The 26533-nt window shown below is 41.4% G+C and overlaps 1 protein-coding gene across 3 annotated transcripts; it reads left to right on the forward strand.

The window, feature by feature from the left end:
* Positions 1 to 5779: 5779 nt before the first annotated feature.
* Positions 5780 to 25568, forward strand: LOC141771244 (period circadian protein homolog 2-like). 3 transcript variants are annotated; one of them, XM_074641293.1, is made up of 21 exons: positions 5780 to 5923; positions 11370 to 11924; positions 13028 to 13120; positions 13391 to 13545; positions 13879 to 14000; positions 14895 to 15096; positions 16420 to 16471; positions 16953 to 17095; positions 17627 to 17705; positions 17790 to 17896; positions 18062 to 18215; positions 18323 to 18431; positions 18518 to 18794; positions 18963 to 19116; positions 19204 to 19346; positions 19511 to 19717; positions 19808 to 21267; positions 21380 to 21620; positions 21724 to 21955; positions 22168 to 22318; positions 23006 to 25568. In XM_074641293.1, the coding sequence occupies exons 2-21, from the start codon at positions 11470 to 11472 to the stop codon at positions 23144 to 23146; spliced, it is 4677 nt and encodes a 1558-aa protein (XP_074497394.1). In that variant the 5' UTR covers positions 5780 to 5923; positions 11370 to 11469; the 3' UTR covers positions 23147 to 25568. The 3 variants fall into 3 exon arrangements, with proteins under 3 accessions (XP_074497394.1, XP_074497396.1, XP_074497395.1); XM_074641295.1 differs by having other exon boundaries at positions 18966 to 19116; XM_074641294.1 differs by lacking the exon at positions 5780 to 5923 and adding an exon at positions 7759 to 8061.
* Positions 25569 to 26533: the final 965 nt, after the last annotated feature.

Below are 26533 nucleotides of genomic sequence, written 5' to 3' on the forward strand. Positions count from 1 at the left end.
AATATATATATACATTTGCATTAACCAGCATATTTCCCACTCCCACATTGATAAGAGTATTAAATACTTGACAAATCCACCTTTTAAGGTACATTTTGGACAGATAAATAAATGTGCAATTAAATATTTTAACCGATTGACCTAGTTGAGATGTAAAATGCTCATCACTAAACGATCCTTTATCTGCACACACTGACCTTCTCTTCAATATATTTTCAGTTATTTCAGGTCTCACACACACTGGTGGCCTTCGTGGCTCAGTTATGCTAAACAAGAACAGATCAGACTCTTGAATCCGCCCTTTACCGATGAAGATGGAGACAGAGTGTAACGTGTTGACAGTTCTGTCCGATATCAGGCAAGAGAACAGACTTTATATTAAGATTTGATCAAGGGCATCACATGTTGATTCTAACCCTGACACACTTTATAAGAAGATGAAAACAAACGCTCGCTAGCAGCTGAAAAAGTCAATACACCACCACGGCTCTCCAGGCAACCAGACCCACTGCATGCAAGGAGTCATTTCAGGGCAGCTTTCTGGCTTCTCCTCCTCACAGAAAAATAACATATAGCAAAACAAAAATGAGCAAAACCTTTCACATAGTCTCAGCTGTTAAAGTAAAATTAACTGGATGTATTAACCATTTGAAAAAAGGCTATATTGCTTTTCAATTAACCACCTTTTCTGCTACTTGATGATTTAAACTCAGTGTAAGGACAAGGCGAGCGTTTTTCCCAAAAAGTAAATCAATTTGTATGTAAAATGTTATTTCCTAAAGTAGCTAGTAACTAGCTGTAAAAGCAAATTAAAGCACAATATTTAACTTTGAAATGTAGAGTGGAGTAGAAGGATAAAGTAGAAATACTTGAGTAAAGTACAAATTCCTCTAAATTGTACTTCAAAATAATCCTTTATTGATCCATTAAGGGGAAATTGGGACGTTGCAGTTGCTCTTATATAAAAGCATAAACAAATAGAAAAAAATAGAAATAAAGGAGTGTGTAACATGTAAATTATGTACATAATGCTACAATATACAATATAACACAATAGAGAAATATAAATAAATAATTAAAAATAAGAAGTATAAGACATACGTTTAAATATGTGCATCAGACACATAACCACGGTGTAAATATAAAATGCTGAGAAGTCAGATCTATTAAGTGTGTTAAATATAAATGCAAGAATAGTATAAATAAGAATATTTCTTGAAATGTACAGTTTAAAATGCAGTATTAATGACAAGAGTATTGACACAGTTGAATTGTTGTACAATTTATTGTGCAGTTTAATGTGTATTGCACATAAAAATAATATTTGAAGCCTGTGTTATATTGAAGTACACCAGACTTTTTGACTTGTCGTAGTAGGAAAAGCACAGGTTTCACTAGTAACATTAATAATGTCTGTTTTATTCAAGTGTCCCACTAAGTCATGACAGTGTGACAGCGAGCCATCATGCACAAAACCAGGAACCTGAATCTGAAGCAGCTAAATGGATTTCAACCATCATTATTTTTATTATTTACACCTGCGTTTTTCACTGTGAAAAAGGCCTGTTGTTGTGCTCAGTGCGTCAATATAAAAATGTGCCATTCACAAATATGGTACAAGGTTACTTCATTACAAATTTACACCTGCTTGTGTGTCAGCGTTGCCTCCGGTGACCTCCTCTCTCGCTCTACTTCATGCGGATGTCATCCTCCTCATCATGCAGCTCTTTTGTGTGTGACGGCTGTTTATCACCTGAAGTGCACAAAAGGGCTGTTTTGAATGACTCAGGAATCATTTCCTTTAACACAGTCTCTACCTCCAGCGACCATCATTTATTGGTTCTCTCTATTACTTGAAGCTGCAGTCATTGCTCAGTGTGAATCATCTGCTGTGTGTGTGTTGCTGTTGTTCACGGCAGTTGCATAATTCAATAACTCGTGGAAGGAGTGGTCAGACACAGTGGCATATATCCTGTACGGAGGATGTAAACAAGGGATCTGAAATAGCAAATGAAAAATAATCTGTGCAACATCTTTCCTGACTTTGATATTCATGAATATAAATGATGGTGATCAAGAACAGAGCCGTTAACTACAGTAGCCGTGTGCCGTTTCTGTCCTCCACTCCCTTAACCTCAGCTTACACATATTTGATACTGGACAACGTTCACAGGCTTCATGCATTACACGCCTGTTTTTAGATAATGGTGATTTTACATGCACAGGAGGACCACACCTACACACTTATAGCTAAAGACAAATGGTGTTGACACTAATGTATACCCGGGAATAGACACTACAAAGGATTCTGGAAATGCATTAAAATTGCAATAATACGTAACCGACTTTGACATAGTGGCTTCATTTCTATTGTCCGTTTCAGACACCTGTGTGTCTCGGCAGTATGATGATGTCAACTAACATCATTCAACTGTGAAGGATCCATATTCAAGCATCTGTGGAGTTAGTTTTTGGTTCAATATTCAAAAACATATAAAGTTGAATGGATTAAAGCGGGCATATTATGCTTATTTTCAGGTGCATACTTGAATAAGTTTACATGCTTTAAACCTACAGTAGGCAGAATATTTTGGCATCATTGGGCAAAAATTCCATAATAACCTTTCAGCATATTGTAATGCAGGTGTTCTGAGAGAAAACTAGACTTCTGCACCTACTCTTGTCTCTGTTTTCAGGCTTTAAAAAATCTAGCCAGTGACGGGAGAGTTTGACTAATCACAGGTCAGTTCAGAGAGAGAGAGCATTGCTGTTGGCTGTTCATTCTACAGAGGCAGCTGTCAATCACTCACTAACTCCGATCAAACGGTCAAACTAGGCAGCGCTGATCAAATATGAATCTCCTCTCCTCTCCTCTCCTCTCCTACCTTCTCTCAAATCAATATTCTGTTACTGTAAAGCCTGTTTCTCACCTCAAATGTTTTCTGAAACATCTTGTAGTGTACCGTTTAGCTGTAAAATGAGAAAGTGTGCTCCGGCTGGTGGGCGGTGCTTGGTTAACAGTACATTAAACTAACAAAAGGTGACACTATATATCACTGTGGTGATATATAGCCCAGAGGATGTCTGGTTAGATAATCATGGTATTCATGACCGCCACTCAAAGCTCCTGGGCTTTACAGATAAAGCCTCCCACATCATGACTCAGTCATGTTCAGGGAATTCCTCCCACCTGTAGGATCTCCCATGCTGCAGCTAATTAAATGATGATGAGGATCCATGAATCTCATTTTACAGCCAAAGTAGTTTCCTCTTCGGGGGGGAGAAGGGCTACATGTCGAAAGGGCTCCTGGGAAATGTTGGAAAACACGGACCAACCAAGGGAAAGCTATTTTAGAGGGGGTGGATGTGAGAGAGTTGCCTCTCACGTAATCCTGAGTGGACACGAGCATCATAAGGCTGACGGCAGGGTGTGTAGTTGACTGGAGTGCCACCTCAGCGGGGGGTGGGGCTGAAGCTTGAAACTGGCGCTAACATTACTCAGAGAGTGCTTCCTATTCTATGTGAAAATAATAAAAATATCTGCTCTCCAGTCTCAGCCAGTCATGACAAGCTGCCATAAAGCAGACTTCACACAAAGCAGAGTCCCATTCATCACAGCAGGCTGTTGAACAACGATCTGGCGGCATAAGAGGAGGATGTAAACGCTCATCCTTCTCAGGTGTTACACCTGATGATGCAAGCAAGAGACAGCGAGAGATTACTTGTGATCTATTTTTATTATAAGTTATAGGCTTCAGACCATTATAAGAGAATTGTAGTTAAGATTAAAAAAACAACAACAAATTAATAAATAAAAGCAGTGATAAAAACAGTAACAGCAGCAATATAAAAAGCAGTAATAGCAGCAAAAGATACAAATATAGAAACAGTAATAGCAGCGCTTAAGTTTGAATTTACTCATTTATTTTAATATGTTTTTGATAATGTTTGTGTATTTTCTGAATATCTAAAGCTTGGGACTGGAGGAGAAAAATAACACACAATAGATAAATTCCTTAGACTTTTCTGCCTTTTCTGCCATGAATGGATTTGTGTCTTGTGCTTAGAGGGGTGTGGTTGTATATCTGTGAGCATTATTTGTTGGAGGTTCACGTTTATGATTATGTCTGGTTTGGATGATGCTGGTGTATTGTTCTGTTAGATGATGGTGGGCTAACATGCCGGAATGAAAACATGTGAAATACTCCATCCCCTCTCTCAAATCATCTTCCATAATGTGATTTTCTCAAGGAAAGGCAGCATCACAGCAGTGTAATAACAGATGTGACGCACGTAGCTATGGAAAAACATGTCTATTAGCCACCAACACATGTAGACTTTTCTCTCCATGCACTCCAAGTGTTTTCTTCAACAGGCATAAAAAAAATTATATATATATATAAGATAAGATAAGATAAGATAAGATAAGATATTCCTTTATTAGTCCTGCAGTAGGGAAATTTGCAGTGTACAGCAGCAAAGGGGATAGTGCAAAAAACAAGATGCATCAGCTAACACAGTAAAAAAAAGAGCTAAACAAAGTGTAACAAAATATGACCATTTAAATAGAAGGAAGTATAACAATAGGAGCAGTATATACAGTATTGACAATAAAAAGACTATTAACAAAATTGCACAAGTGGAAAATGATATTGCACAGTGAGAATGAAATGAAATTCCACCTAAAAATATTTATTACATATTATTACACCTTATTAGTATTAATGATAATGATATTGCACAGTCATTATACAGTATAGTGCAGTTTTTGTCAGTTTTTGGTGTGTAAGTCTAAGTGTTATACATATATATATATATATATATATATAAAATATTGGCATGTTTTTTAAGGTTGTAAAATGTAATTTAGCTGCTTATGTGTCACCACAGGAGTTGAAACCTTTTATTTAGCCCACACACTGTTGTTGCTAACGTAGCATACATAATATGAGAGAGAGAGGTTAATTGAACGTATTTTTTTTTTTTTACAATGTCTTTATTGTTTTTTTTTGTTATACAAACATCAGTATTATTATGCAATATATTCAATACAGAATTTACTTTAACAAATATAACATACCCCACACACCCACTCCGTTCTCTCTTAAATTTTCCCTTTCTTACAGGGCCAAAATCCATATACAGCTTCACAGTATCAATCATACAATTGAACAGTCAAATGGCACCTCTAACAAAATGAAGATACACATAAACAGAAAATAAATATATAGAAAATAAATAATAAGTAAACAAGAATCCATTCCCTTCTGATGGTCTACCACTATTGTGAATTTTTGCGTATCCTATCCTAATTATTCCTCCTGTAGAAGCTCACCAATATCACTACTTTTTATGAAATCATTAAAAGATTTCCATATTTCCTCATAAACACCCAGTTTGTTTTTCAAGGTATATGTTATTCTAATTGAACCTATTTTATTGTGATATTTAACGTGGTTAATTATTTCCTGGTTGTCACACTTTTTCCACTTTTATGTAATGTCAACACTAGATACGTTGTTTTACATCCAGCATGGTCGTATAACCAGCACCAGTCTCACGCTGCACACCACACAGGCAACATGGGTTTCCACGTGAAGGGGCTGACTTGTTTATATAAAATGACGGACAGCAGCTCTGAGCCAATCAGCTCCCACTATGTCATTCACGTCATTTTTTTACCATGGAAACCCCTATTTGTTAGCCAATAGGAGAGCGCTAGGGGGCGGGGCTTGAATTGAGGTCGCGTTTTGAGCCCGCTGATTGGTCGGTAGCTCCAGAGCCGTTGAGAGGCGTTGTGAGGAGGAGGAGCCGTTGGTCACTGTGTCAAACCGTCTGAATCAATGTTTCACTAACTGCTCGGTTATAATTTTACTCGACACCGAGGACAACCAAAAAGGCGATTGTTTTTTTATCAGCACAGGTTGGTAATGTTCATTTTTAACTTCTTCATAGTAGTAATAAAACATTAATAACTGAGCGTTAACAGTTGCATAACTGAAGCTCTCTTCTGCGCATGCGCGGCTTTGCTCTACTTTCTTATACTTCTTTTATAACCTAATTAAATACCCTTTACAGGTGTTTCTCTTCACAAGTAGATGGAGTAAACATGTCTGCTTGTTTTAAATGTTAAATGAACCCCTCTGTGGTTAAAAAGCTGCTTTTTATTGGCTGGTTTTGATGGATATGGTGCACTTTTTACATAACTGTGTCAGTGTACCGTGGCTCTGGATTGCAGGTCAACGTGTGTGTGTGGATGTTGAATAGCAGGTCAGTGGAGTTAAGATAGGGGGGAAGGGAGGTTTGCTCCCATTACTAATCAGCTTTTACTTATTTGTAACCTTTTATCTTGTGTGAACTATAAGTGGAATATGATATACAGTGTAATATAGTCATTTACCTTTAAAATGAGCTGTTTTAGTTGGACTAAGAGGAAGATTTGTCAACATTGCTCACCTTATTTAACACAGGTAATGGCTTTCTTTAAATATATTAAGTATGTCAAATGTAATTGGGTGGACTTAAATAAAAAAAAAAAACTTTTCAAAGTCTTGGCTTACTGTTCACACAGAGTACCTGCCTCACAGTACCTGTGGATAGTCAAGTCAAAGTTATTTCTATAACACATTAAAAACAACATTAGGAGGGGAAGGGAGGTTTGCTCCCATTACTAATCAGCTTTTATTTACTTATATTTAACCTTTATCTTGTGAAATATGATATACACTGTAATATGATCATTCACTTTTAAAAATGAGCTGTTTTAGTTAAACTAAGAGGAAGATTTGTCATCATTGCTCACCTTATTTAACACAGGTGTCACCTGAAAAAATGGCTTTCCTTAAGTATGTCAAATGTAATTGGGTGTACTTAAATTAAAAAAATACTTTTCAAGGTCTTGGCTTACTTTACACACACACACAGAATAGTTTGTCCCTGCCTCACAGTACCTGTGGATAGTCAAGTCAAGTCAAATTTATTTCTATAGCACATTTAAAACAACATGAGCTGACCAAAGTGCTGTAGAGACATAGTGCAGAATAAAAACAGGTCAAGAGAGCAGACGACAAAATCACACATATCCACAGACAGAGACCAAGATAAAATCCATGAGTAAAAGACTGTTATAATGAGCATTATAAAAGGCCAATTAGTAATCACAATTTAAGTACATTCAAAAGCCAAAGAAAAGCGGTGGGTCTTGAGCTGTGCTTGATAATGGATACTAGGTTGAAATGTTAATCACATTACAATGCTGTTTAATTCAATGTGATCTAAACATTGAGACCTTTTATTAGATTTAACCTCAGGTAGAGCTTTGATTTCTAATTATGTTAAATATGTCACCATATGACTACACAGAAAGCAGCTTCCTTTAATACAAAAGACTGATTAACTCTTGGTGACAAAGACTTTGTATTTTATCATTATTCTTCTTATTATCATTATTTTTTTTTCAGTTTTACTCATGTTATTACTCTTGTCATGATTCATAAGGTATAAGATACATGTAACTTAGATATAATGTCATGAAAATACTAATTATTCAGACCAGAATATGTACAGCAGCTTATCCTCTTAAAATAACACTGGACTAATGTTTTGCCCTGTGATTAACTGGATTGTGTAAATGATAATACAATATATATCCCATCTTCCAACATTATATTTTCTTTTATATATTCTATCTTTTAACTGTTGCTTATGTAATTCTTGACTTCAGAAGCAGTGTGTAGCTGGATACAAGTGAAAAGCATGTGGTTTTATGAAACAAGGCTATTATTGCTTTGTGCTGCACTAGAGCCAAATCCATGTGATTGGAGCAGCGTTGTATAATGCTACCTGAGATCTGTGCCAGTGTGTTGGGTGTATCAGCGCTCACAGCTGAAACCGGGCTGAGCTGGAAGAGGAGGAAGCTCACTTCAATTATGTCACTCTTCTGCTCTGTTTCAAGAGTGTTTGTGTGGACATTTCTTGGAGACTTTTGAAGATTTGGAGAGAAATTTGTAATTTAGCACCTGCTGTTCTGTGGTGTGATGTTCATAGAGGAAGGGGTATCTGGTAAGCTCATATTCATATTGAAATGCATGTTCTTTAAGGTTTAAAACAAGTAAATGGACAGGATGTTGTTCTGATTTGCTATAAATGATGGTGGTTTTGTTTTGCTGTTTCCCGAGGCAAGCCTGGCTGCTGTTTGCACAAGTTTTGGAGGACAAATTGTTTGATATTTTCATGATGGTGCAGGATTGATATGGGAGAAATCATGATAAACCTCTTATTGCTGCAGACCTTGATACATGTTTGGCAACAGTTCCATTGCGATAACCTAGTTTTTATATCTTTTGTAGCATGTTTTGTTGGCTGCTCAAGGCTTTAAAGCGAGGGTAGGCAAAATATTTTTGGCATCATTGGGCAAAAATTCCATAATAACCTTTGAGCATATTGTAATTCAGATGTTCTGAGAGAAAACTACACTTCTGCACCTCCTCATGGCTCTGTTTTCAGGCTTTAAAAAAATCTAGCCTGTGACGGGAGACTTTTGCCAATCACAGGTGATTTCAGAGAGAGAGAGAGCGTTCATAATGGCTGTTCATTTAACGGCGGCAGCTGTCAATCACTCGTAAACTCCGAGCAAGCGGTCAAACTAGGCAGCACTGATCAAATATGACTCAATATACTGCATTACAGTAACAGAATATTGATTCATATTTTATCAGCGCTGCCTAGTTTGACAGTTTGATCGGAGTTTGCGAGTGATTGACAGCTGCTCAAAGACGGCAGGCTCCAGATCAGCTCTTACTGGTTGTTTTCCTCCGGTCTGTGAAATCTTGCAGATGCCGTTAGGAGCACCAGAGGACACAGAGACACATGATTTTTTTCAGATTACCAGTCTCATGCACTACTGTCAGGATATAGCGTTTTATAAAAATAACTTTTTTTTAATCACATTTGCTCCTACTCTACCTACTGCAGCTTGAATACCTTGCTACATACAGTTAACACTGCTCCCAGTAAACAGACTGAGTGATCATAAATAATTTGCTGGGTTATGCAATGTTAGTGTTATGATTTTGTGTGATGTAGTGCTGTGTCATAAGCTTAAACATTTCTTTTCTCTATGCACAAGGAAATAATAACTTTCTGTTGTAGGGCTGCAACTAACGATTATTTTCATTGTTGATTAATCTGTTGATTATTTTCTTGATTAATCGATTAATTGTTTGGTCTATAAAATGTCAGAAAATGGTGAAAAATGTCGATCAGTGTTTCCCAAAATCCTAGATGACGTCCTAAAATGTCTTGTTTTGTCCACAACTCAAATATATTCAGTTTACTGTCATAGAGGAGTAAAGAAACCAGAAAATAATCACAATTAAGAAGCTGGAATCAGAGAATTTAGACTTTTTCTTAAAAGATTACTCAAATTGATTATCAAAATAGTTGCCGATTAATTTAATAGTCGACAACTAAATGATTAGTCGTTGTAGCTCTGTTCTGTTGACATGATGCTGACCTGAGGTCAACCCTAACTTCCTCCTGACATCCTAACCTGTTGTCCCTCCTTGCTCTCTCCTGATTGGCCATTTGCAGCAGCCAATAGAAAGTCCCATCTGAGCGCTTGGCAACTTTCTCATTTGAACTAAGTGGGTCATTTCCTCTAAGGTGGCAGTGGGTGGTTGGAAAGTCTCCTAAGTCTTTTTGTAGATCGTTGAGAAAGGAAAAACCTTCATTAAAACTTTGAGAAGTTACGTAAAACTGCTTATGTAAAGCGAGAAGAATAGACCAGTTGAACTTGCGCTCTTACATAAATAGCTGCGCCCTGATCTTGGATTGCAGGGAAACTGTGCAATATTTTGGATTTGGCATCAGTACCTGTTGCCAGTTTTTCCTATTATGGCTCAAGCAGACATAAATAGCTTAAGCTACTGCTGGTCTGCTGTGGAGGGTGTAGGAGGACGAGGAGGAGGCCGCAAGGCTGATTGAAACACCCCTGAATTGCTCGTGTGGTTAGCCACAAGGAAGTGAAACTCAACCTGTATTCATAATGTGGATGCTCATGTTACGATCATAGAGTTGGCAGAGATTATGTAAGGTGACTTGTGTAATTACTGAATGTTATGACACAAGGTAAATGGTTCTCGAGGGACTGGAGGCACATCTTTTCTTATATTGTTCGTCCATTCAGGGGCGCTGCACTGTGTTACATAAGGCTACGTTTATTTGTGAACATGGTCAATGCATCAACTCATCTGTTTATCATGTGTTGGCGTGGGATCTGTGTCCGTGGTATTAATGATAATTCTGTTATTTATTAGGGAGAGCTGTTTTTCCCCATAGATTGGTTGTCAGTTTTTCCTCCTGCCAGTTGATTAGTTAAATTGGGAAAGGCCACAGAGCATTTTATCTTCCCAACGTCCAAATTAGTCCTGACGGTTTGTGAGCACGGTGACAGCCCAGTCGCACAGCAGTTCCTGAAATAGTCACAAAAATGAATGTATTGATTTGTGGAATTGTGGAAGTATAGAGTATGGTGAACGCCGCGTAGGGAGGAGGTCGCGGTGGATGGGCGGGTCAAAAAACACAGGACTTTCACCCGGGAGACCAATGTTCATGTCCCGTGTGAAACCAATCAATGTTGACTTATTTGTCACGTAACTTCTATAATTAAGTTACACCACTTCCGGTGTTATTTCAACTCAAACCACGATCTTTTCCTAAACCTAACAAAGTAGTTTTGTTCCCTAAGTCTAACCAAGTCAATCTTTTCCTAAACCTAACAGAGTAGCGGAAATTGACATGTTCATCTCGTGTTGCTGGACATTCGTAGGAAAACACGGTAAAAGTACGTTGCTTAGAGTTGCGCTGAGCGTCATCAAAAAAAGGGAAATTTGTGTCTATGTACACAAATCAAATAGATTAGATTTTGTGACTATTTCACGAACTGCCGTGAGACTGTGTTGGAGGTGAAGGTTTCAGAGCTGTGTTTTCATCTCTACAGACAAACCTTTCAAAAGGAAAAAGCTCTTTTGAAAATGTAACCAGATCAAACTGGTCTGGAGGCTTTAGTCCACCTGGAAAGGGCAAACAACGGCCTATTTACTGTGCAGACCTTTTGAAGGATGTATAGCTGCTGCCTTCGTGTGATTTTGTGTGTGTGTGTCTCGGTCCTGCTGTGCCCTTTTCTTTATCATTGACTTTTTAAAAGGCTGAGATCCAATGCTACACTGGCTGTTCAGATCAAAGTGATGGTTAATCCCTATTGATTGCTTCTTATTTTATCCTACTCTCTGTATTGATCTGCTATCTGTGGAAGTGCACTTCATTGGAGAGGGTGTGTCTGAGTAATTTCACCTGTGTTTTATTTTCAGACTGCATCCTGAGGCATCAACTCCATTTACGTGCTAGTGCCAGGCGCATGCCATGTGGAAGATAACTTAATCACCCATCGTTTGCCTTTTGGTCCGCCCCATGTCTGAGCACAGCGATTCAAAGCACTACCTTTACTCAACCCTGGACGGGCGCGAAAGGAACCGGGAAAGGATCGGCCTCCAGCTGGAGGAAGAGGAAGGCTCCCCCTGCGGCCCCATCAGCCAACTTCACCGCATGGCCAACAGTTACAACAAGGGCTGTGACGGGCGGGACGGGGTCGAACTGGAAGCGGAGTTGGGATTGTCATCCGAGGGGAGCGACAGCAGCCACGAGCACCTGGCCTCGCCGGGCTCCCCGCACGACGACAGGAAGCGGCCATGCCCACCCTTACACGAGGATGTTGAGATGGGTGGCAGCGGCTCGAGCGGGAGCGGGACAGAGTCCCATGGAAACGAATCGCATGGCAATGAGTCCCACGGCAATGAGTCTGTGGGCAGCTCAAGTGGCAACTGCAAGGACTCCGCTCTCATGGAGTCGTCAGAGAGCAACAAGAGGTGAGGGCACATCAAACGCACTGAATTGTGGTAAATTAAATTTTTTCCCACCGTCATGGGGGAGCGGACCATCTAGGCCACGGAAGTAAGGTTCATTAAATGTAATAGAAGGGCCATTTTCTCCTCTGTGAGTCACTGGTGGTCTGAGTCATTGTTGTAGTCTAGCAGTGACTATCTCACACTTAGGAAAGAAGTGGTTATTTAAATCCTAAATATGATACGACTATAAAAGACAAGGACCGTTAGCACAGTTTCATTTAGAAACAACTTGTTCAAAAGCAAAACTATCTCTATAAAGAAAAAAATATATATAATGCAGACTCATCACTTAAGCAGGTTAATTGTCATTTGTAGGTGTCAACATTAATCATATGCTGTGAGATAGTCAAATACCACTGTGCCATTTCCTCAGAGATAATATTTACATGATTTTGAGAAGAATGCTGTATTTCAGTTGTAATTCTAAATAGCTCGTCTGGAGAAAACAGCTCACCTACTGGAGGTCGGCTGTTACATAACCAAGTTTTAAAGTGTCAACCTGTAAGATTTCAGTCCTGGTTGATTTGGTGACACCCTGTTTACTGGTGGTAACAGCAAATGTGGTTTAACACTACAAGTCCCAGAATACAAAACAAACTATATTTAATAAAGAATTTGTCGTTTTGACAGTGAAAATGCTTTTGAAGCAGCAGCAGCAGTAGGAAATGTTCGGTTTGAATCAGAAGTAACTTTATACAGCATTTTTTCTTCCCTTGTATTTTCAGTTATGGCTTACTTATCCCAGATAATAGAGTCAAATAAATATATACTTAGAGAAAAGGCTCTGTTTACATTTAGTGGTGCACCACTTGGTCCTTTCATTGAACTGTGCCACTTGTTTTTACATTTCAAATCCAGGGACAGATACGTTTGACCCGCCTGTTTGCTCCTTGTTTGCTGTTGTTCATATTTATATAGACTTATTTATACAGATGGTATGTTTGTGGTATTCTGGGCACACTTTCTAACACCAAGTCCTTGACTCACTTAATATGTTTAGTCTTACCTTTTTGTTTTGGTGCTCTCAGTGTTCTCCCATAACGCTCCGTTGTTTATGGTTGCAGCTCAAACTCTCACAGCCCCTCGCCGCCAAGCAGCTCCAACGCCTTCAGTCTGGTGAGCTCCGAGCAGGACAACCCTTCAACCAGTGGCTGCAGGTTAATATACATCTTTCATCTTAAGAAAATAAACTAAGACCGTAAAAGATAACTTTTACGGTCTTCCTCCGTGGTAAAATGGGAGTTTTTACTTGCATGCAACAGTAGAAAGTTCTCCAGACTAGACCTGCTGGAGATGCACACACCTGCCAATCAATCCCTCCATAATTCATCCTCTTACATACTGATGGCACGTTCTCGGGGTGTGACGGCACTGGTGAGACCTTGTCATTCTGACACACGTGTATCTGTCTCATGCTCGCCCTGCAGTAGCGAACTGTCCGCCAAAGCGAAGACACAGAAGGAGGTCTTCAAGACCCTCAAGGAGCTGAAGATGCACTTACCGCTGGAAAAGAGGAGCAAGGGCAAGCCCAGCACCGTCAACACGCTCAAATATGCGCTGCGATGTGTCAAACAGGTGAAAGGTAAGAGTCGCTTCCTTCTGTTGGCACTTTTTTCATGCACATGTTCATCATACATGTATTCACATTGTAGTTATTGTACATCAGCTATTGTGATGATGGTGAAGAAACTGATATTTCTTCTTAAATAATTACAAATATTGTCGAATTTTGATCCATCTGGGCCATCAATTCTGAATCATATTCTCTAATTTGGGGTGTGAATATTGCATAAAGATCAATGAAAAAACTATGGTTATGAGATAAAGCATGATTCTTATATATAAAAGTATCTTTTTCATTGATACTGTATTTGAAATTGTTTGTGCATTGATCCATCTTCTCTTTGTTTTGCAGCCAATGAGGAATACTACCAGATGCTGATGACCAATGACAGTCAGCCACCAGGGTTTGATGTATCGTCCTACACCATCGAGGAAATCAACAGTATCACCTCTGAGTACACCCTCAAAAACACTGTAAGTACCTCTGATCTTCACCTCACAACAGGATCATGGAATTAGCTTATGTTTGTCTCGAAATATGATTTGAGTTATTTAAAATGTGCAAATGAAATTTAAGAATTTGTGTTGTAAGTGAAAGTAATTTCTCAACTGCTGAAATCTGATGATGTTTACCAAACTAATACTAATAGAACTAATAGACTGAATATTGTGCGTTGTCTTCCCTTTTTTTTCAAATGGAAACGAACACTCAGACGTTGCAAAAATCTGTTACGTAAGTTACCAAAGTAAGCTTATCAAAGCTAACCAATAAGATTATGAATAATGTGAACGCTAGCACCAGCTGAGTCAAAGTTAGCTGTGCTAAATTAGGAAATAACTGAAAGGGATAGTGGGGTTGTATGTATTCTCCCATGTTCTGTGAGGAAAATTATTATTTTTGTGAATGGAGTCTGGTGGCTTTTGAAAAGAGCGGTATGAGGGCATCAGTTTCCCGTCGGAAAGGGCCGTCTGACGGCGAGGTAAAACGGCTGTAGATGGGAGCAGCAGAAAAGCGTATTTTAGCCACCTAAAAAAATCAATATCAATTTAAGTGTACGCTATATTTAAAATATTTTCACCGCTGTACCTCGCCGTCAGACAGCCCTTTCCGACAGGGAGCTGAAGCAGTTATGTCGCTTGGGAAGGGCTTGGGAAAATAGCATTTTGACACTAAAACATACATACTTTGACCAAGATTTTAATTTTCAGATTTGAATACATAAGGAACACCACTGGGAAGCTACAGAATGATATACAAACAATAAAATAATGGACTTGCCCTTTAAGATTGAATTCCTCAGTACAACATACAAAATATTGTGAAAAATGTGAAAACACATAACTAACTGATTTTCTTTTTTTTTTCAGGATATTTTTGCTGTTGCCGTCTCACTCATCACGGGGAAAATTGTTTACATCTCGGACCAGGCGGCGTCCATCTTGAACTGCAAGCGGGAAGTGTTTAACAATGCCAAATTTGTGGAGTTCCTGTCACCTCAGGACGTCAGCGTGTTCTACAGCTTCACCACGCCGTACCGCCTGCCCTCATGGAGCATGTGCACCGGAGCAGGTACCAGCTATCCCTAAACTGGAAAAACTGTTTTTATGTAACCTAAAATTCTCCATTACAGACTTTAAAATTCATAACTGGGCTGACAGGAATGGTAGATCTTCCATCACCCACAAAGGGCACATGGAGAATGCACGCGAAACACAACCCATACCACCTGCACACACACCGGCATCTATTTCCTTTACATGACTCACCCCCGTGCACACACGCTCATACACACATAGCACATATTTCATTAACATGCTCAATCAAACTTAAATGAATGCAGGCCTACTCACACACACCTGCCACATATTTGCTGAAGACATAATCGCATGTTGCGAAGCTAAGAAGAGTTGCCAGTTTATTAGGTACACATGCAGAAACCTAATGCAAAGCTCTGCAATAAATCCTTTTTGAGGGTTAAAATTGTATTGTTGACACTGTCTTAGAGGAGTTAATTCATGTCTATGGTAACATTTTGTGGTGTATGGCATTATATTGATGGGTGTTTTTAATTTTATGTCCCGTCGTTTTCAAGAATCCACTAAAAATAACTTTCAGAGACGTACGTCTGCATCAAATAATGTGATCCTTCAATCAGTTTTTTAGCCGGTTGTCCCTTTAAAGAGGACCTATTATGCTCAACATGTTTACATGATTTAATGTGTCTCATACCGGCTGTGCTGCAGCACTGAGTTCTATGTGTCTTATGTGTTACTTGATGACATCAACACATTACAGAAGAAGAGGCAGGACTTTAATCAAAGTGTTTAAGGCAGTTCAAGAGCAGTGTTTCTATGGGGGAGAGTAACTCCCTTTGGCGTGGACTTTGATTTTGTAACTTTGCAGACCTTTTACATGCACAAAAAAACTACACACTAGCACACTAAAGGAAATGGAAAAAGCACAAAAGCATAATAGGTCCCCTTTAATGCTATTCCATTGTCCACCCACTTTAAGTACTGTGGTTGCTGTTGTGGTCTTAACTGGAACAGCTTGTGGTCATTTGGGGATTTGGGAGCTGTTATCAGTCTAGTGATGTCAAAGCAGTGCCGTTTTGCAGGGATCACTGGGTAATTCAAGCTGGTTAAGTAATGGCCGAGCAGCTGCAGTCTTACATAAAACGTTTTCCTTGTGCTTCGACTGTAATGTATCTTCAAACTTCAGTTGCATAATTGCGTTTTTACCCTCTTCCCTTTTTTGGAAGAGAGACAAACTTCTCAGGTCATATCTACAGATGACTAACCAATGGTTGGTTTGGAAATCTAATGCATTTGGTGATCTAATGTATTTGGTGATATATTCATCCCACCTTCCTTCTCTCTGTCTCTCATTCAGAGTCGTCTCCCACGGAGTGCATGCAGGAGAAATCCTTCTTTTGCCGCATCAGGTGAGTGGAAACGGCCGGCGCCTTCTCTGATCCATAGTTTCCTGCTCAAACAGGCTCTGAGTCAGCAGCACAGGGTTAGTGAGAGGAGGGAGGAAGTCAGCAGTTGTGAGCTTTTACACAGTCTCTCCATCAAGTGGCCAGATGGGGCGTTACAGCTACAGTTTAACATACAGTAAAGGATGATCATTAGTTAGAATTAGGGCTGTCAAAGTTAACGCGATAATAACGCGTTAACGCAAATTCATTTTAACGCCACGAATTTCTTTAACGCTTTAAGGCAATTTGCGATTTTAAGGTTGTCGCGGGCTCAGTTTTAAAGCTGGAGGGAAGATACTGGCATCATATGAAACTAGAAAAACCTAAAGAATCCCTTGGTACCATTTGGTGCAGGCAAACTGAAATTTATTTTGAAAGTCTCTTTAGATAATACTCCAATACTATGAAACAGTATTATAATGGTGTGTGTTTGGTTGTGTTGTAGTGGCGGTAAGGAGCGTGAAGGAGTTATGCAGTACTATCCTTTCCGAATGACTCCGTACCTGATGAAAGTCCAGGATGCTGAGCTGGCTGAGGAACAGTTCTGCTGTCTCCTGCTGGCCGAGAGGGTGCACTCTGGATACGAAGGTGAGGCCTTTTGACCACACCCGCATGTTTTCACACACATTTCTAGTGTTCATTTTACTTCATTTAATACAGACATAAATAAGGGAAGTAAAATGCAAAGGGAAAATAATGCATAAATAAATAAATAAAATGTAATAATGAATAAATCAATTTAAAAATGTATTTAAAATAAAATGTAATAAATGCTAAAACAAATAAATAAATTAAAAGTTAATGAATAAATAAAAGGTAAATTTAAATAGAAGAGTAGATGGGGGAATTAATACAAAAACAAATAACTAAAACAAATAGCAATTAATGTCAATTACATTTATTTGTAATACTATTTTTGGTACATTTAATGGCATATTTATTTATCGAGTCATTTATTTATTTATTTGTTATTTTGGCGGGTTCTATCCTCCAGATATACAAATGGCACAAACTTTTAAATAAAACAGTTGGCTAAAAGCGAGGTGCATGTTTAAAGATCACCATTTGCTTTTTTGTTTTACAGGCCAATTCATTTTTTTTCTTCTTCTCTCTCCACAGCACCCAGAATCCCTACTGACAAGCGTATCTTCACCACCACACACACACCTAACTGTGTGTTCCAGGATGTGGATGAGAGGTGAGTGGACTGAACATCATCTGTGCTGCTGTGTTGTTGAATGAAGTGAATGTTTATAACTGTTTTTTATTGTTTCTCCTTAAGGGTTGTTCCTCTGTTGGGTTACCTCCCTCAGGACCTGATCGGGACCCCTGTGCTACTCAATCTGCACCCAAGTGACCGACCCTTAATGCTGGCTGTGCATCGAAAAAGTAAGAACCCCTTTCTCTCACGTGGTTGTCTTTTTTTTTATTCTTTATTTGATTTTGGGACAGCAGTATATATTACAAAACATACAGTCTAGTCAAGTGTACTCAAAGATAAAATAATTCAATAATTTGCTCATCTCTCACTCACACATCTTCTGTTGCCAACAGTTCTGCAGTCCGCCGGTCAGCCGTTCGATCACTCCTCGATCCGTTTCTGTGCAAGAAACGGCGAGTACGTCACCATCGACACCAGCTGGTCCAGCTTCGTCAACCCCTGGAGTCGCAAGGTCTCTTTTGTCATTGGCAGGCACAAAGTCCGCATGTAAGTATACCTAATGTGTTGTTTTAGTGAAGGTTTTTTTGTCATCAGTAGTTGGAATAATTTTATTTTTGAGCACTGTAGATGACAGCGGTCTGTGCGTTTTTCAGGGGTCCTGTGAATGAAGATGTATTTGCAGCACCAGCTTTCCATGGAGGGAAGATCATGGACTCAGACATCCAGGAAATTAGTGAACAGATCCACAGGCTGCTACTTCAAGTATGTACACACACTAGACGCAAACTTAAATACACATTTTCATACACGCATTTGCCAGTTTCTGTAACAATCTTCCCTCTCTTCAGCCGGTCCACAATGTGGGCTCCAGCGGTTACGGCAGCCACGGCAGCAATGGTTCCCATGAGCAGCTGGTGAGCAACGGGAACGCCGCGGTGGGGAACACAGCGGAGGAGACCAAAAAGGCGGAGGAGACCAAAAAGGCCAAGCCTCCCAGGACATTCCAGGAGATTTGTAAAGGGGTCCACATGCTTAAGAACCAGGACTCCCAGGTCTGCCTGCGCTCCCCTCCTATGTCGCCCTCACCGTCGCCATCCAAGCCTGAGCAGAAGAAGAGCTCTGACTGTGAGTTCAATTTAATATTACCCGTTACCTGTGGTCGCTTTTACTGTGATATATACTGCAATGTGCAGTGAAAAGTGAATTCAAAATCAAACAAAAGTGTGTTTAATGTTTGTGTTCAGCTCTGTGTGTTTACCTGTTTCTGATGTTTTCTCTTCCCTAACCCTCCAGCAGCAGTTCAGAGGAGTCCAGCTGCGCGTCTGAAGGGCTCAGCGCCCCCTCTGCAGGTCAGAGACGGTACTGCAGCCAGCATGGAGGACCTCACATGCAAAGACCAGACTGTCTGCTCCTACCAGCAGATCAGCTGCCTCGACAGTGTCATCAGGTTGGTGTTTGTGTCCCCGTATGATGATAGTTTTAAGATCACGTGTGTGGCGCATGCACTCTGATTAAATCCATATCTGTTTCTCAGGTACCTGGAGAGTTATAACATCCCCATCAGAGCGAAGAGGAAGTACCAATTCTCCACCAACACTAGCACCACCTCCTCCAACTCTGATGATGACAAGAAGGGTTCAGAGGACGGGATGCAAGTGCCTCAGGACACAAACCAAAGTATGTACACACCATGCATCTGTGTACATAAACACATGTCACAAAACATCTAGGATATTAGATCCACCCCCTGTGTTGTTCATTATCGTTGTTGCCTGCATCAGCTTTAGACTGTAATCATCTATGGCTTGGAGCTAACAGAGGATTGCTCTCTCCCCATCCAGACCCTTTGATGCTTGACACCCAGCCAAGCCTGTCAAACATGAAAGCACCTAAGAAGCCTTCATCTGGGGCGGCTGCTGTGGTGGGAGGCCCCCTGGCACCCCTAGCCCTGCCCAGCAAGGCCGAGAGCGTGGTGTCCATCACCTCACAGTGCAGCTACAGCAGCACCATCGTCCACGTGGGAGACAAGAAGCCTCAGCCAGAGTCTGGTGAGTGTCAGCGTCCATTTTTTTAACATAAGTGATGCTAGAAAACAAGTTCTGTTTGACTGATGTTTATGGCTCCGATTCGTTCTACAGAAATGATCGAGGACGTGACGGAGAGCCCTGCGCCCCCGGCTTTGCATGTCAGCGTGGTGTCCCCGCCCAGTCAAGAGGAGGAGGCCTACAAGCGGCTGGGACTGACCAAACAGGTGCTGGCTGCACACACCCAGAAAGAAGAGCAGGCCTTCCTCAACCGCTGCCGAGAGCTCCACAACGCCAGGACCTTCCATAAGGACTGTTTCACATATCTGCACAAGCAGAGACGTCCAGCCAACGCTGAAGGCGTACGAGGTGCAGCCAAACAGGGGACCACCAGACCTGAGACTACCGCCAAGAAGGGCAACCGTAACAGGAAGTCCAAGAAGCAACGGATGAAGCATCCTGACTCGTCAGACAGCGACGAATCAAACCGCAAACCCCGGCCCCCTCTCCAGGGTCTCAACCAAACCTCCTGGTCTCTGTCAGAGGCATCCCAGTCAGCTTTTAACGTCTCCTACCCAGCCATGGTGCCTGCCTACCCGCTCTACCCCCCTGCACCTGCAGCCTCAGCCCAGGCCCCCCACCCTGACCCCTCACTTTCCGCCGGCTTTGGAAATGGGCAGAGCACCCAAGCCCCACCTTCTGCCTCTCCGTTTGCTGCACCCATTGTTACACCTGTGGTGGCTCTGGTGCTACCCAATTACCTCTTTCCCCAAATAGGACCGTTAGGTCAGATCGGGCAGTTGGGGGCCGCTCCTAGACCAACGTTTTTCCCTGAGCAGGCCCAGACGCAACCTGCATACACTACCCAGCAGCCCTTTCAGCCCCAACAGCCAGCCTATGCCATGCAAACACAAACCCCCTACAACAGTCAACAGCCGTTCCCTGTGCAGACTGCCTTTACCCCCCAGCAGCCATTCCAAACCACACAGACCCCCTACACTACCCCGCAGCCCTTCCAGGTTGCTCAGACCCCCTACACTACCCCGCTGTCCTTCCAGGCTGCTCAGACCCCCTACTCTACCTCGCAGCCCTTCCAGGCCTCTCAGACCCCCTACACTACCCAGCAGCCCTTCCAGGCCCCTCAGACTGCCTACACTACCCAGCAGCCTTTCCAGGCCCCTCAGACTGCCTACACTACCCAGCAGCCTTTCGCTGCCCAGCATTCTTTCCCAGTGCAGACTCAGTTTGTGGCTCAAGCCACGTATCCAGCTCAGCCCTTCCCCTATAGTCTAGCCCCCGAGCCTCCCAAACCCATGGCCATGGAGCCCAGAGAAGGGGCGGCGTCGCGCTCCTCCACCCCAGCCTCTGGAGCGAGGGACCCCGCCGCGTCACCGCCACTGTTTGAGTCGCGGTGCAGCTCGCCCCTGCAGCTCAATCTGCTGAGCATGGAGGAGGGACAGCGTTCGTTGGAGCGGCAGGACAGCACAGCGCTGCTCGCTGGAGGCCTGGGCAGCAGCTCAGGGGCAGCTGGTGAGAAGAACAGAGGCTCAGCCAAGACTGAAAACCACCAACAGGTGAGAGTCACAATGTACCGAGTGAAAAGAAGAGAATGTATCTCCGTCTTGTTACGGCTTCACCCACATAAAGCTTGTCACAACGCTGATGGTCTGCTGCCTCATGTTTCAGGTGGAGTCTCCAGGAGATGGGGCTCACAGCGACGGTAACTCCTCATCCTGCGACTTGCTGGACATCCTAATGCAGGAGGACTCCCACTCTGGGACCGGATCAGCCACCTCTGGCTCCATGGGCTCCAGATCGGGCTCCAGATCAGGTTCAGGATTGGGCTCAGGATCGGGCTCAGGATCGGGCTCAGGATCGGGCTCAGGCTGTGGTACATCAGCTAGTGGAGCTTCAGGCAGCAGAACAGGTCAGTAAAGCAACACTCAAGCTTGAACACTTTCACTTTTCTTAGGAACATTTCCTATGAAAAGTACACGTATTGATTTGTGTCTCTCTAAAACTGTGTTTAGGGAGCAGCAACACCAGCAAATACTTTGGCAGCATTGACTCTCTGGAACACGACCCCAAGGCCAAAGCCAAGACAAGAAGTGAAGGAGGCTCTGATGGCAGTCAGTCACAGACCAAGGTCTCAACCCAAGGCGAGGGAGAGCATTTCATCAAATGTGTTCTCCAGGAGCCCCTCTGGCTGCTGATGGCCAACGCTGACGACAAGGTCATGATGTCATATCAAATGCCACCCAGGTGAGTCACAGACTGGGAGGAGGTATTATTTTAGGGGTAAACAAAGGCCTGTAATGTAACAAAAGAAACAAATGAAAGTGCAAAAGTCAGTCAGATGTGTTGAGTTTTCTGATAGTGTGCAGATTTCTTTATGACTGATTACTCAACTGTCTAAACATAATATGCATCGGTCTTGCCGGTAAACTATAATGTGCGTGTTTGGTGACCCACAGGGACATTCAGAGGGTTCTGCGAGAAGACAAGGAGAGGCTGAGGCAGATGCAGAAGAGCCAGCCTCACTTCACTTCAAACCAGCGACGAGAGCTGATGGGGGAGCACCCCTGGATGAGGAGGGGAGGTCTGCCTGCTGCTATCAACGTGAAGGTAAGGACCACACACACGTTTGTGTATCTCAGAAATATATACAGATATACCAACCCTGTCTCACGTGAAGGCGCATAAATAGCACAACATTACACGGACATTCTGCATGTCATGAGTACACATTTTAGCCTTTTCACGTGCCATTTGTACGCTGAGCAAACGTCCACTGTTAGGTCCAGGCAAGAAAACCACTTAGTTAAGGTAAGGGAATCGTAATGGTTGGGCTTAAAATAAGTAAGTAAAACACGTACAGAAACAACTACGGAAAACATGTGACAAATGTCAACAAAACACACATGACAAACGTCACTAACTTAACTTACAGAACAAAACTCCAGTCTTGAACACGGGTGTCCTGGTTAAAAGTCTGGTGATTGTTGGACCCATCCACCTCCTCACCAGCCCACCATAAGTGATCTTTCTTGCTTTTTATACTACGTCACTAACTCTTACCGTAGCATTAATACACAGATGCGTTTACATTTCAGTCAGTACAGGATACATGGCGTGCAAATGAAACACGGAAATCAAGAAAGGCGTACTTATTGCACGCTAAACGCCTTCCGCATTATCGTGGCATTTATACGCCTTTTCATGCAAACGGGCTGGATATACATATACAGCTATAGTTATATAGTCAAATTTAAATGTATTTAATATCGGCCTTGTGTGTGTGTGTGTTTTTAGGAGTGTGTATACTGCGATGACGCGATGGCAGCCCCCATGGAGGAGGACATGCCACACATGGACCTGGGCGAGGAGCTGAGCCGAGAACGCCAGAGCGCTCAGAGCCAATCAGAGTCTAAGCTTCAAGACACTGGCTCCTGAACGCACACACCGCCAGCAGGGGGACACACTCGACCACCCATGGACCTTCACTTACACACACACAGACACACTGTGGATGTGAGACAAACAAACTGTGTGCCTGACCATCCACACGCACACACAGCATAAACTCAAGCAGGACTCTGTGCTGCCGTTGTGGTGAATATAAGGATGCGTGTGAGTTTCTGAGGAGGACTGCTGCTGAAGTGCAGTTCTTAACCCGCCCGTACAGGGGGCAGTAGCGCTGTATGAGGGTCTTTGTATGCATGACCCTCATATAGTACTTTTTCCAGCTCACACACACACACACACACACACACACACTGAAAGGATCTGGGCCCAGCCTGAGTGGTTGGTGACCTTTGGCCTCCCAGATACTGTTAAATGTCATTGTTTCCCTTCCCTGTTTGTCAGAGGCAGAGCATTACAGCAACATGAGCAGTTATTATCCTAAAAAAGTTAATGGGTATCTTATTAACTTATTCAAATATATTTGTGATTAGGGTTTAAAAATGTTGTTAAGAGCATAGCTGTTTAAATCCTCTGCAGCCAGTCATAATGTTCGTGTTTTCTTGTTTTGCCACATTCAAGGCCCTCAAACCCCCGTTTGTTTTCATTTTTGTAACTATGTAGAATACTTGTGGTGCACATTGGATGATGCAGGCTGGGGAAAACTTTTGTCTCATGGACTAGTTGTTATATCGCTACTGTCCTCGAACCTGAATATTTGTAAAATCCAGGCGCAGGGCAGTGGTTGCACTTAACTCAACAGCCAACAGACACGTAGGCTGATAATAACTTTCCTCAACAATGACAATCTGATCATTTACCTAAGTACCTTATTTATTTTCTACCGGATAATATATCTAGAATAGATTGTTTTAAGCTAAAGCCAAATCCTCTCAGCTAAAAGACAACTCTAAACTGGAGCTAGCTACACAGAATAACCTCAAAGTGTTGTGGGCCTCCGCAGACCTTAAACCAGCACAGGTGCTATGAACAAGTGGGCGTCATCACAGATTAAGAAGCTGCTGAAATACTTTCTGTTATAGGAAACAGCAGAAAATCGATGCATGAAAAGCAGAGATCGACAGGATGGTGGTTACATCAAGGCTGCAAATCAAGGTCAAAGCTGAAAATGTTTTTATTTTATTCAAACTAACAAGGTCATTGAGTGGGATCAGCATTTCCCTTTCACCTCCGGTTTCTATCTCTAAGTGATTGTTTTTAAAACAAAGGTGTGTCCGTGTACAATGCAGAATATTGCAAAAAAAATGTCAAGTAATATTCTTTTTCTGTCAATGTGGTGCAGCTCTACTACACAATGTCATGTATAGAACAAATCAGTCGGGAGTCAGTGGGGGATTTATACATTATGCAAAATGACAGATCCTTGACTCATTGAAAAGCTGTTGTGTGTGATAACCGTGTTTTCGACAGAGGGCGATACTGAGCACTTAAGTATAGGAGTACAGGGGGAAAACGGCGTTACAGCTGTAGCAAATACAGGGACCATGTTGCCTCAGAAGTAACCTTTTATAGAGACGGGGCTACACAGGAAATGGTGACATGTGTGCATGAGGAGCCACTTGTCATCTAGCGTTAAGTATTAAGGAAACGGTGGCTCCATGTAGGTGAACAGTAGGAGAACTGGGAACAACTCTGGTGCTACGACAGAGAAACTGTTGAGGCAGGCTTGTGAATGTAACAGACCGGACCAAGAGCAAATCCAACTTTGTTTTCAAGATTTTAATTTTGTCTGAATTTATTTTTAAATATATATTTCTATTTTTTTTCTCGTGTGTTTTGTTTGGCGACAGTAAGAGCTTTTGAGTGTCTTAGGGGACGGACCCTACCTCCAATAAAACCCAGGTCATGTTACTGTAAGGAGAACATGTGCATGTATGTGCATGTGGGCAAAGCGCAATGGAGAGAGCGGTCAGATACTTGAATGATTCCAGTGAGTGATGGGCTCGTACAGAGACTCTGCTTTCTGTTTCTATGAATGAATACACAGAGAGGACAGCCGCCTGTCACCACCCTTAACTGCAGTCTATCTCTGTCTTTTCTGTGACAAAATATCTCTAGGGGCATCCTCCAACACTCACCTGTGTATAAACCATTAAGAAAGCATGAATTGAGAGTAAGCCTGAGAACTTACTCACAAGACCTCGCATAGAGGGAATTCATGTTTATATTAAATACACACTGGTGGGCTGTTGGAAGCACCCTGATCTGTAAATGCATACACACGGTACTGGCACAGGATGATGTGTATGGACATGTACATTTCTTTCATTGCCACTGTATGAGTATGTGGTATATTAAACTAGCACAGTTATGTGCTTTTTTTTGTAGGTAAGATGATGTGTTGTTTGAGACATGTTTGAGAACCAATGTTGTAATAAAATTACAGAAATATAACCCGAGTGACTCAGATTGTTTTTTTGCTCAACATATCGAGGTCATACGTTGTTGGCTGGAAGAAGAAAGAAAACTCTGATAGGGGAAATAAATGATGAACCTAAAAAACAACTTAATAAATTAAATCAAACCCTTATTTTAGAGCTGCAACGATTAAACGATTAGTTGCTATAAACTATTTTGATAATCGATTAAGCTGTTTGAGTAATTTTTTAAGGAAAAGAAAACTTAAAAATTCTCTGATTCCAGCTTCTTAAATGTGAATACCTTCTGGTTTCTTTACTCCTCTATGACAGTAAACTGAATATCTTTTGTGTTGTGGACAAAACAAGACATTTGAGGACGTCATCTTAGGCTTTGGGAAACGCTGATTGACATGTTTGACCATTTTCTGACATTCTTTAGACCAAACAACTAATCAATTAATCGAGAAAATGATTGACAGATTAATCAACAATGAAAATAATCATTAGTCGCAGCCCTACATTCTTTGGTAAGATGATACCAGAGTGGTTGCTATTTGAATAAAGAGGCCTGCAACTATTTTTTTTCATTATAGATTTTTCGTTTGGTTAATTTTTTTTTAATTAATTAATTAATTGATTAATTGTTTGGTTTATAAAATGTCCGAAAACACTGAAAAATGTCCTTGAACACAAAGTGACGTCGTTACGTAGACGTCTTGTTTCGTCCGACCAACAGTCCAAACACCAAAGATGATTAATTTACTATTATTTAAGAGAAAGAAAAACAGCAAAGTCTCACATTTTAGAATCTGTAACCATCAAATGTTTCATACTTTTGCTTGAAAAATAACAATCGATCATCAAAGTAGTTGCTGAATATGAAAAACAATCTTTATTTTCTTTCCATCAAGTAATTGATTGATCGTTGCAGCTCTCTAAATCAGGTAGTACATGGCTCACATTCAGTCTAATTTAATCTCAAGAGGGCCGGACCAGT

The sequence above is a fragment of the Sebastes fasciatus genome, chromosome 7 (assembly GCF_043250625.1).
Source record: "Sebastes fasciatus isolate fSebFas1 chromosome 7, fSebFas1.pri, whole genome shotgun sequence".
In the NCBI taxonomy this organism is placed as follows: Eukaryota; Metazoa; Chordata; class Actinopteri; order Perciformes; family Sebastidae; genus Sebastes; species Sebastes fasciatus.